Here is a 12,420-nt window from a genome sequence, read left to right on the forward strand (position 1 = left end):
GAAGTAGCAGTAAGGACTGATCTGAATAATTGATGAACAGGAACTTGCCAACATAAAGTCAAATTCAAACACCATTAAGATTAATGCATTTGAATCCTTTTATCAGATCAGGTGTAAAGAATTATGAAAACAACACACAACACAATAAACAGCTCTTGAAAAAATTAAGAGCCAACTGCACTGAACCCCATTGAAAACCTCCTGGTTATTCCACCAAATATTGATTTCTGAACTTCCTGAGTTAAAACATTAGTATTGTTGTTTCTAAATGAATATGAACTTGTTTTCTTTGCATTATTTTAGATCTAAAAGCACTGCATGTTTTCCTTATTTTGACCATTTCTCATTTCCTGCGAATAAATACGAACTTTTTGTTTGGAATGTCAGAGATGTTAGTAGTTCATAGAATAAAAGAACAATGTTCATTTTACTCAATCATGGACCTATGAATAGTAAAATCAGAGAACTGATAATTCTGCAGTGGTCTCTTATTTTTTTCCAGATGTATATATTAGTACTGTGGTTTTATTCCACTTCAGGGGACAATTCAGATTTTTGGAAGAAACATTATGTGATATTATCAGCAATTTGTTTTTAAGGGTATCTCAAAAGTGACTCGTACATTCATTGTTTTCAACAGACCCAAGTTTCTTTCTGGTTGACAATGCTTTCATCCAGAACCATTTGGTAAAATAATAGGCAATTTTAGCATCCTTACAATTTCCTTGACAATACATTGATCATTAAACTTAATGAAACTAGAATTGGAAGCAATTCTTCAAATATTTTACACATATCGTTTCATACTATGTACAACTCTGCTCCACACAACACCTCTCCAAGGGTAGATCACATGACACTGGCTGTAGCAGCAAATACAGTCTCTCTTTAAACCTGATTAAAATAAAATAAGTTTGATAAAGAATACACATATGGCTGGATTAACACAACAAATAGACCTTCATTAAAAAATATTGACAACACAAACTACAAAACAGTTTACAGTCTGTTTCAACTTGCATAAACTCTCACAGCAGCACATCGATAACAGGTATCAGGAGTTGAACTTAAGCTTGGACTCTGATGGCTATTATTCAAAATGACTCGATCAATGGCACCCCTAACATGGGTAGTAGTAGTTCCATGTAGGGAACTGCTCAACTAAATACTTGTATTTAGTTCACCAGCAGTGAAAAATGATATATATTATTTTATGCAAATGCACCTCAGTGTTTTGAAAAACCTTGATGACAAATGGACAGAGAACTGAATTGCACAAAGCATGTGAGAACTGAATGCATAACCATTACTGAGGCAATTGCCCAGTTGAATCTAGTAAGAGTTGTGTGGCTGATTTTAGCCAGGATGAGGCATGTGCACATGTTTGTGAACGGACCAGTACTCCTGCCCCATTATCCGCTGCTGACAGGACCATTATTCTCAGGGCAAGAAAAAAAAAATGGAATCCACATGTCAGTGGTCGGCTAATTGTACGGCTGGATTTGTGTACGCTGCGGAAACTCTGGTGAACGCCACAACTCTGCCATCTAATTCATGATAACAGCTTGCTTCCTGGTTTGTATTTTCGAGAAACAGCCAGCATTCCTCTCTCTCTCTCTCTCCTCAAGAAGATACCGTCCTTTTTGGGCAGTTTATTTTTATTGGTTTGTGTGTTTGTGGATGTGCATTCTTGCTTGTCTGTTAACCGTGCTCTTGTGGTAATCTTTTTTTTTTGTTCTTCCATCTGCAGATAAACGGCCATGATGTGCAAGACAGAGAAGAAGCAATGGCTGCTCTCTCCAGTGATGACTTCAAGAACATCGTACTACTGGTCGCCCGACCTGAGATGCAGGTTAGAATCACTATGCTTTTATACCCAAGTGACAGCTGACTTAACGGCAAACGTTTTATGAAATACAACTAGGAGGGTTTTCCATTAGCATGTTTTGCGCAGAGCAAGCTTTACCGTTCCCGGATGGCCAACCAGCCCCCCTTCCCACCAAGCACACAACTTCTCCTGGTGGAAGCCACCGCTGGGACACCTCATCATGTTTTATTTTTATGTAGCGCCACTGTAATTGACTTCCAATGGTAAGCCATAAAAGCTAATGGCATGCTAATGTGGAGTGAGTTCAGGCCCAAGGCCAGGGACGAGTAAGTAGAAGGACTCTGCCGCAGTGCAGATGAGCAGGAAAAGCACTAGTAGGCTCTTTGTAATTAAGTGGCTCCTCCAGTAGTAAATGTGGAGTAATCAGATATGGATACCGTTTGGCTCAGATCAAACAGCCTGATGGATGACGCAAAGGTAAAAGGTCAAAAACGGTGGTTTTACGCCCGTCAGGCTGGATTGGTGCAGTTGAAACATCAGCAGTTTTTTTTGTTAGAAACAGAAGCTAAATATCAAACACAGCTGCGGTTTCCGATTTTAAACCCAAGCAGGGGCATTTTTCAGAAAATCCCATTTGTGCACCCATTTGGAAAATCCAGCTATTTGTTTTAAGGCACTGTATTGTCACAGGCTTTGGGCCGTGAAAAATCATGCTTTTCCCTTTTTTTTTTTTCTCTCTGATCCCCATCACCCACCCCCCACCGATGTTTCTCCACTATGTGCTTTCCTTATGCTGTCACCCCCAGCTGGAAGAGGCTTGGCTGGATGATGAGCATAGCGAGTTCCTGGAGCAGCTGAAGATGGAAATGTTGGAGGAGCAGCAGAGAGAGGAGATGGAATTAGCTGCATTACAAGAAGAACAGGAAAAGCAGCAGGTAGAGGCAATACATGTGTTGGTCCAACAATTTTTTCAAAATTTCCTGAAATTAATTTGATACACAAGGGGCTTTACATGGTTCAATGGAATAAACCACCTCATGAAGAAGACATTGATGCATAGTTAGTTTAAAATGATAATGAATTCTACCTTGACTTTTTTTTTTTTGCAAGGATGGATGAAAACAGGCTTTGTCCCTTGAATGGAGAAAAAAAAAGCTAATTTAAATGAATATTTATGAAGTGGGACTACTGAACCATTTAAATTCCAAACATTAATAATCATAATCTAAAATTCTCTTTTTATGGGACGAGAGCATTGGTTGAAAATCCATACAAATGAAACTTCAAAGACGTAGCAGAAACAAGACGAACAAGACACACACACACACACACACACACACACACACACACAAAAACCCTGTGTCGGTTGGGAAGGTGTAGAATAAGTTTAGACTGACTACAAGAGTAAAGAAAGCGATGCGAGTTTATACTGCCCGATTATCTCCCTCCTTTAATAAATCTTTGAAAACAAACATCCTGCATGTTTTAAAATTTAAATACTTTTCACATATAAAACAGTAAAAAAAAAAAAGAGATATTTGTCATTGTCTTAGTAGATTCATTTTTTTAAATACATATACATAAACTGATGCTAGCTAGAAGAAAACTGGAATAAAGGAAAGAATGGTAAAATCATTCATAATTTATATGGAATATATTAAACAGAGTCTTCCATCAGCAGATTAACTGGTGGCTTCTGATCTCACCAGAACATATTAAGATATCTCATTTCAGATGGACTGAACCAGTGCATATGAACTATGGGTTCATTTTTGAGCTAAGAAAACGTCCATATTATATGAAAGAAACCCAGATTTGATCCACAAAATGGTGTGCATGAACAATAATGCAGCTTTTCATGTCAAGCTAACTAATTCATGTTTCTATGACCTGAAAGTCATCATTTTTATTTACAGGTAAGTTTGCAGCTAACATAATCAGAGACAGTGCAAAAGTAACCGATATCTAGACCTAAGATTGTATTTACTAAAGGTATTTTTTCTTTATCCTCTTTCAGAGATCCGAAGATGACAAGCCTTCTTGTTCAACATTTTCTTACTCAAGAGACAGCCTGCAAAGTCTGAAAGAGAGAAAAGAAAACTCAGACCACAACGTCTTAGCCCAAATCCAGAGACGCCTGTCCCGGTGCCTACGGGACAGTCAGGACTCCCATTGTACCAGTGGTAGCAAGCGACTGGAGGACAAAGACGATGAGGACAATGATGAGTCAGAGGGAGATCGTTTCCAGCAACTTTTGGAGCTAAAATGTCAGATACGCAACAGTGGCGAGTACGACCTTTTCTACAGCCGCCGCAGTACTATTGAGTGCAGCATGGCGGAACAGAGCGATGTGCAACATGAGCTGCGTATGCTAAATGAGGAGCTACGCAGTATTGAACTTGAGTGTCAGAACATTATGCAGGCCCATAAGCTGCGCAAGAGTCAGCAATCTCCCTTAATGGGACGTTCTGCACCCTCCATCAAAAGTCAAAGCCCCAAACATGGAGAGTCTATTAAGGGGAAGCTGGGGGACATTAATGAGAGGATGGAAAAGTCTGACAAGGACAGCTCCAGTGCCTACAACACTGCCGAGAGTTCTCGGAGCACGCCCTTGGCGATGGACCGCTCCCCAGAGCACTCTCTCCAGAGAATGGTCAGTCTCACCAACCAGAGGAACCTCTATGGCGGCTTTGCTGCCGGTCACTCACAGAGCCCAAGCCCCTTACCGACCTGCAGAACCCCCGTTCTGGGCAAAAGCAGCAGCCCCGACCACAGTAACCCTTCAGAGTCAGATCAGACACCTCAGGCTGAGGAGGAGGGTAAAAGAAAGTTAAAACAATGCACTTCCCGGATTCCTTACTTCTCTCCTTCCCACACATCCCAGCAGAGGCAGGCCAACATTCCAGCCCATGCCCGTCACTACCAGAGCTACATGCAGCTGATCCAGCAGCGTTCAGCTGTTGAGTATGCTCAGAGCCAGCTCAGCCTGCTTAGTGTCTGCAAAGAGCCTCAGAGACCCATTAATGAACCTAAGATGGAGTGGAAAGTCAAGATCCGCAGCGATGGCACCCGCTACATCACCAAGAGGCCAGTGAGAGACAAGATCCTGAGGGAGCGGGCCTTGAAGATTAAAGAGGAACGCAGTGGGGGGATGACGACGGATGACGATGCAATGAGTGAGATGAAGATGGGGAGGTACTGGAGTAAAGAGGAAAGGAAACAGCACCTGGTCAGAGCAAAAGAACAGAGGAGAAGACGAGAATTCATGCAGCGTAGTCGGCTGGAAAGCTTGAAGGAGAACCCTCAGAGCAGCAGCGAAGGTCGAAAGGAAGTCAGTATTATAGAGCTCAGCCACAAGAAGATGCTGAAGAAACGCAATAAGAAGATTTTGGACAATTGGATGACCATCCAGGAGCTGATGACACACGGCACTAAGGCCCCCGAGGGAGCAAAGGTGCATAATGCCTTCCTCTCAGTCACTACTGTATAGGACAGAGACAGCCTACATTCTACCCCATGTGGTAAAACATACTTGCCTCGTTCAATGCGGCATTTTTAAGTGGTAGGTCGGAGGAACACTTTTCACTCTTTGTATCCCAAAAAGCATTTTTAAAGAGTTTATTTGTGGCGTCATGACATTTTTGTGATGTTTTTTCAAAACAGTTTCTCACATAATCTGGGAAACATGGCATTTTCTAAGAAACTCTGACAATTATTTTAATACTTCACTCTGAACATGTCTATCTTTTCAATTCTATTTTCATATTTATGTTGAACTTTATATCTCACGGTGGTTGTTTGACAGTAGGTAATTTTTCCTTTACCTATGTTTTCAATGCTGTCTTGTAGTCCACAGATTTTATATGCCTAAATTCTGGAGCTGAAGCCGATCAGATTCCTCTGTGCTGCTGGCAGGTTTCTGAAAAGATGTTCCTCACCAAGTATAAAAAAGTGCAGTTGGTCAAAGGTTTAACTGAGCTACATTAACAGTTTGATTACTAAAGTGCTTTTAAATTATGGTAATGGCTGGAAGTGAGCAAGTAACAATCACTTAATTAAAGAGATTCTTAAAAATGGTCTTCTGATGCTGTTTCACGGTAAATGTTAGTATTTTTTCAATTTTGCCCGTTAAATTCCAACTAAAATTTATGTTGTAAATTGTAATTATTAATATATGTATAGCTACAAATGTTTTTCATATGCACAGTGCTCTCCACAATTATCAGCACCCCTAGTAAAGCTATACTGAACAATGGATGTTTATAATAAATTTGGGTCTAGAGGTTTTAATGACCTTAAGCTAACAGTCTTTACCGTAGTTCTGTAACTGTGACTTATTTTAAAAATGTTTTACTTTGATGACATCCTAAGATAATGAAGTTTTGTTTGTCTCAATTTAAGCTTTAAACTTCTTAAATTGTTGTTCTAAAGCTACTGTAGTTAAGCTAAGGCTAGAAGCCATTTTTTATTTCCTGGTTTCTATAAATCCACACACACCCTGCCTTTCTTGAATGGACATGCTCTCCTATCCTCCCTGTTTTGAGGAGTGGTTAATGGAAACTGACCACATGTTATGGATAGACGTTTTGGAAGCTCTTATGAATTAACAAACACCAAAGTTTAAATTAAAAGAATGAGTCAGTTGTGTTTATTTTACAGGAGTTCAGATGGTGCCAATAATTTACATAGGGTAGGTTTTTGCTACTGCTTAATATACTTAAATCTAATATTGGGGTTTTTGTGTGTGTGTGTGTGTATGTGTACCAGGTTTTTATATCCTTATGGGAACCTATTTCTATCCACAATGTGGGGTTATTGAGACCATTGCTCCTTGTGGGGACATTTTCTTGGTCCCCATGAGGGAAATTGTTGTTTTTGGGTTAGTGGTTAGGTCTGTGATGGTTAGGTTTAGGATAAAGGTTAAGGTAAGGGTTAGGTATGTGATGGTTAGGTGGTTAGGCTGTAGAAATGTATGAAAGTCAATGTGAAGTCCCCACAAGTGATGAAAACACGACTGTGTGTGTATAATTATTTTTTCTGCAACCTTAAAAAATTCGGTTTAAAGATTTTGGTAAGTCTTTACGTGGGGTGCCTGTAACTGTGAGAAGCAACAAATCTTTTCAGACAAACTAGATTTGCACTCAGCTTTAAACTGACAAAATTTCAGTTTAATCAACCATCATTTTTGCAACGTTAGGAATGGTCTTTGATCATTTGAGATCCAATGTTTACAAAAAGAATGTTATTCCTTATTTTACAGACAAACTATTTTGATGTCCAATCTGTATCCCCTTTATCAGAAGGCCATTTCATCCCAAAGGACGACGTACAAAAATATTAGGCAGACTCTTCCACTTATTCAGAAATTCTTATTCAGACATTCTTGTCGTTAAACTATTGGAGAAAACCAAAGCAGCCTGAGAAAAATCCAGCTAAGCACTTCTATGCTTTTGACTTAGCTTTTTAGGTTTGCAGTAGGTGCAATAGTTTAAAGAAAAGAACACACAAATATGTTCTAAAATTTGACTTCTTATTTTCCTTTTCAAAGTTTTTACGAAATAATAGGAATAAAAATCAATCAAAAGGCTTCAAAGCCGCTATTTCTAGTCTCATACTAATTCAGCTCATTTAAATTCCTCAGAGCGCTAGTTTACATACCTCAACTGAGAAAGTGCATCAGAAAGCACTGAGGTGATTGAAACTCTATTTCACAAAAGCATGCAGCAGTTACCAAGAGATGAAACACTCTTCATCATGCATATTACATATCAATCTGTAGGGATTGTTTAGTCTCTGGATCCATCTTTTTTTTTGTTTACTTTGCCAAACAGATGGGTTCTTGCAAAAATATCAGGAAAAAAAACATCAGCTTTGATCAGGAAAGCACATCAAACAGCACCTGAGCAGAACAGCAGAGGAGTTTTCAAAACGGCATTAAGTCGTTCTTCGGACTAGACTCGGTTTTCAGTGTGGTTTCTTGTTTATCTTTTAGAAGCTCATTAAAATTCTGAAACTGTGATCAACTAGTCGTTAAAGTACATTTGTTATTTTTTTATCTTTAAAATTTCAAAATGATTTGGTTTATTTTGTTTTATATATATACATATATATAAACATATTCAAGATCAGATGAACATGACTGTTCCTTTTACATGCTGGGATTTTTTATACATCAATTTAAATCTCTTTTACTCATAGCCTTAAAAGCTCTAACCTCAATGATGCATTGGTTGGTTGATCTTATTTTCCATGCAAACAAGAATCATTTGTTCAACTCTGTATCTGAGAGTTTTTTTTCCTTGCCTTATTTACAATACATCATGTACATTTGGAGTATTTGGTTACTGGATATGTTGAAAGACTTTCTAACGGTGTTTCTGAATTATGTTTGCAGTTAGGTTTAAGGGGCACATATCATTTTTTTTTCCAACTTTAATTTTTCAAACATACTCAGGTTTATAGCTCATGAAATATGTACAGTAAATGGTTGCTAGGTCCAAACTGGAGAAAGAAAATAGAAAAATAGTGAAAGAGAGACACCAAACAGAAGGCTGCCAGGAACGTAGCCAAAATTTGCTTAAGAGTGATGATGTTATGTCTGGAACACTGAATTGGGCATTAATGCATTACACGATGATCCTCAAAGAAAATAAAATAAGTGGTAGAATAAGTTAGAAAGAGATGGTCGGAAGGAATTTTGCCTTAGCATTGGTACTTTGGAGACGTCACAAACTGGCACCCTACCAAAGGATTTAAAAGGTTTATTTGCCAAATCTCATCTGCCTGTACTTGGCCACAGTGGTGAATTACCCTTTTTAACAAAAACTAAAAAAAAAAGATTTTGGCAGTCTTGCAATCCTGACAAACAATGAAATGTCTGGTCTGATTTTGACCAGCATTGTGATCTGTACAAGCATCAGCACTGTGACCATGCAGTGGACATCAGAAACATGGTGTCAGTGGATGAAATAGATAATGTCTTGCTATTCTATAAATCATCTGACATCCATTTCAAAGACATTTGACATCACTTTTAAGACGTCACCTAAATGCTGCAAGTTAATTTTCTCACGCCAGCACATCCCTAAAAATTAAATCAGGCTAACTCGTAAGATGGATGGGAAAGAAAGTAAAATACTGATTCATTTTCAGTATGTCGTTGCTAAAGTGGGCTGCTTGAGGAGAAGATCCTCCCCTACCGTCCACTTTTCTTTTGAAGAAAATTAAGTGTGCTTATTCTGTTTTATTTGTCAGATTTCATCAGTTTCTCTTTAAAACAGTCTTGCTCTGTTATTCCAGACGATGCATGGTCATCCATATTTGGAAGTGCCTTTCTATTTTACAGACGAATTCTAGCAAAGGCTCTTTTTGCCTCAAGAAAACTGTGTCTTTGAATAATAATTGTTTGGAAAAACAATGGAAAGGCTGATTGGGAGTTGTATTTGTTCCACACTTTAAAGATGTTTAGCTTTTCTGGCTCTAAAATGTTATATTTGCCCTTTAAACTGGTGTTTGGATGATTGCCACTGAGCAGGACTCAGAACACTTTAGAACCGTGGAAGAGACATTTCTTTTTTTCTTTTTACCGAACGTCTTTATAGTTTAGTATTAAGTGCAGTGCTCATTGAAATTCCTCATTTCGAACTGACGTATTGTAAATTTTAAATTTAAAACTGTACGTTTTGGATTAGTGTCTGATGGAGTAATGCATACGTGACACATTTGTAGCAAGGTGAAATGTGCGATGATGGTGATCTTTGCAAAAGAAATGACAATAAATTATTGTTTTTTGGTATGACATTGCACTAAAATGTATGCTTTTGTTTATTTAGGCACAAGTAAAGGATTAAAAGTGCATCACTTGCTTTTCAGTTAATGTGCAAGTTGTCGAGCTGCTGCTGCTGCTGCTGCAGCAAAAAAGAAACAATGCAGTTATAAAACAAAGAACTTGGCAAGAACATCACTGTTGCAAAAGAAGTTATTTTTATTTCACATATTTTCTTGGCTCTTAACTCCTGTGAAATGTTTGCCGTTAAGTGGGTGAAAGTGAGCAACCGCAGCTTTCTATTCTCATCGACGTCTGTGACAAGACCGGAGGAGGGCGAATACAGAAGAGAGAGGTGGGATTTTCGCTCAGAAAACAGTGTCGCTGCACCTGAGGTAAACGGTGCAAAGAACAGTGGGCAAGCCTCGGAGGAGTTGAAGACCAGTGTGGATAAATGGAACACAGTTCCCTTTTTATTGCTGAAAACACATTCACCTCAGATATCTCCTGAAGAGTGTCTCACTCAGAATATGTTAAGTTATTAAACAGAAGGAGATTTCAATTAAAATGTCCTTCCACTTGGATGGCTTTGTGTTCATTAAATTACACCAGCCACTTAATCATCAGTATGGCCTTGTTATGTGCAGGGAGGAGAGCTATTGGGACTCAGGTCTCTGTATTATCTTTAGTCGTCAGGGTGCTAAACTGAAATTGAACTGACATGAATACCACATAGCCCGGAGATTGTTCTGCAGACTTTTTTTTTCCTAATTAAGTGAGAACTTCTTGCACTTAAGGACATTGGTAAAATATTAACAAAATCACATATGAAAGTTTTTCTTAGAAGATGATACCATGAGGGCAAACACCCAACGGCCTGTCTGAATATTTTACTTGGAGAAAACAGTCTTTTCATTGCGAATGCAAATTCCAGTAACGTATTCAGATTTATGTACAATATCAGATCAGAATGTGTTGATCCAAAACTCGGCACGTTGCTGTTTCATAATAAAGGGTTATCGTTTCTGTGCTTGGTTTTTCCATACTGACAAACTCCACAGGCCTTCAAGGAGTTCGAAAAGGGCTGCAAACATTTTTTTTTATCTGATGAAGAGAGTCACAACTTAGAAAATATAGTGAATATAATGATTCAACCTGTCCTAAATGCAGTCCTTAGAAAACAATCGGAAGCAGGTGAAAAATATTTAATTAATGTAATAATGGTGTTTTTACTCACTACTGCTTTTACATAAGCCACATCAATCGACTCATATACCCCCTTTTATCTCTTGCATGGGCATTTAAGCCTTTACGTGGAAGAAATGTCCAACGTTTTACTGCCGATATGAAAAAGAATATCCAGAACAAATCCAGACAATTCAGAACCACTCTCTTTTTTTCCTGTGGGTTTTCTTGACACACTAGGACTTTCCTCAGAAAGTCCAACTGTGATGAAAATGGTCCTTTATAAACCCATGAATAAATTGTCAGTACGCTTCCCTTTTTGCTGTGTCTCTGCTGTGAATGTCACATGGATCTATACCGAGAAAAGTCCTGTCACGGCTGTAAACAGTGTGCATCCCTTTAAATCCTGCCTGACTTGTGTAGTGCATGTTTATTTGGATGAAAGGTATAACAGATTAAGCTACTTTTCAGGATATTTTCAACATTTATTTTACTATATTTGAGAACCTACTCAGAGTGTAAGTTCAATGTTCTATGAGTACTCCCAAATAAATTTGAGATGAGTTAAATCAGAAAGTAGGTCGGGCTGCCATCAGTTGGAGTAACTCAAATTATTTAGCATGTGTTGAGTAAACCGAGTGTTTCCATAGAACAGCATGAGTGAAAGTAACATTATCAGGTCTTTTCTGTCATGTTTGAATTCTGTGGTGAATGTGTGGATTATATATATGATGTCACTAGGAGGATTCTCACACAAGAACCGTCCAGAGGGCTTCCATATGTTGGAATTGGATCCATTTTCTTTCACACTGCACTTTTGAAATCAGACCAAATCAGGTGAATAGTGTCATGCAGTCACAATGGCCACTTATTTTGTGGCGCCATCACAAGAAGATGTCCTAAATGAGACAAAGGGAGACTGTGCTAGGCAGCATGTTGTAAATGAGACAAAATGTGGATACAGAAATAGACAGCGCAGAGGCTTTGACATGCTGCTGAGGCCACACAGATCCAGAGTTTTCTGCATTTAAAGGTTTTCTGATCACGTCCACCCCTGCAAATCATACGCATGCGAGATGACACTTCCTCTCTTTAGTTTTCTCTGTTTTTTATTTCTGCTATAAGCTAACCATACCAGGATTCACCTGGCCAAGTGGAGTCTGCAGGAAAACAAACTCTGACCTGTTTGAAGCAGCTGTGGAGTGAAATCACACCACATTGCAAAACCCTTGGCAGGAAAGTTTTAAGAAGCCCCCCCAAAAAACATGTTTCATCTTGGCTAAGCACTGCAGGTATTAGATGTGGAGGAAAGTGAAGCAGCAGCGTTATTTCCCATATCTCCCTCTGTCATTCAAATGCAAAATAGATATGCAGTGGTGTAATTAGGGTGTTATTTTCTTTTCAGACTAAACTTAAATTAGATGCATCACTGTTTTATAATGCCAAAGCAACATATACAGTGATTTTCTGAACACAATTGCCAATATGTTTCACTCCGTAACACTGTGTGGCATTTAAAAGCAATGTTGTTCATGCGCCACTGCATTTTACATTGGAGAGTACACTTCTTGTGTTCTTCACGTCCATTTTCTTTCCTCGTCCTTGTTAATTCTTGCAGTTAAAAGACCAACCAATTTTTAAA

At 38.6% G+C, this 12,420-nt stretch overlaps 1 protein-coding gene across 1 annotated transcript in view; it reads left to right on the forward strand.

Moving 5' to 3' along the window:
- The window catches only part of LOC102237590 (PDZ domain-containing RING finger protein 4), a 60,848-nt gene extending 51,214 nt beyond the window's left edge, over positions 1–9,634 (forward strand). The window contains exons 6-8 of the mRNA XM_005796328.2: positions 1,751–1,852; positions 2,635–2,763; positions 3,846–9,634. Coding sequence (XP_005796385.1) covers positions 1,751–1,852; positions 2,635–2,763; positions 3,846–5,318 — 1,704 coding nt within the window. The 3' untranslated portion in view covers positions 5,319–9,634. The remainder of the gene's footprint in view (positions 1–1,750; positions 1,853–2,634; positions 2,764–3,845) is intronic.
- Positions 9,635–12,420: the final 2,786 nt, after the last annotated feature.

This window comes from Xiphophorus maculatus, chromosome 2 (genome assembly GCF_002775205.1).
Source record: "Xiphophorus maculatus strain JP 163 A chromosome 2, X_maculatus-5.0-male, whole genome shotgun sequence".
Classification (NCBI taxonomy): Eukaryota; Metazoa; Chordata; class Actinopteri; order Cyprinodontiformes; family Poeciliidae; genus Xiphophorus; species Xiphophorus maculatus.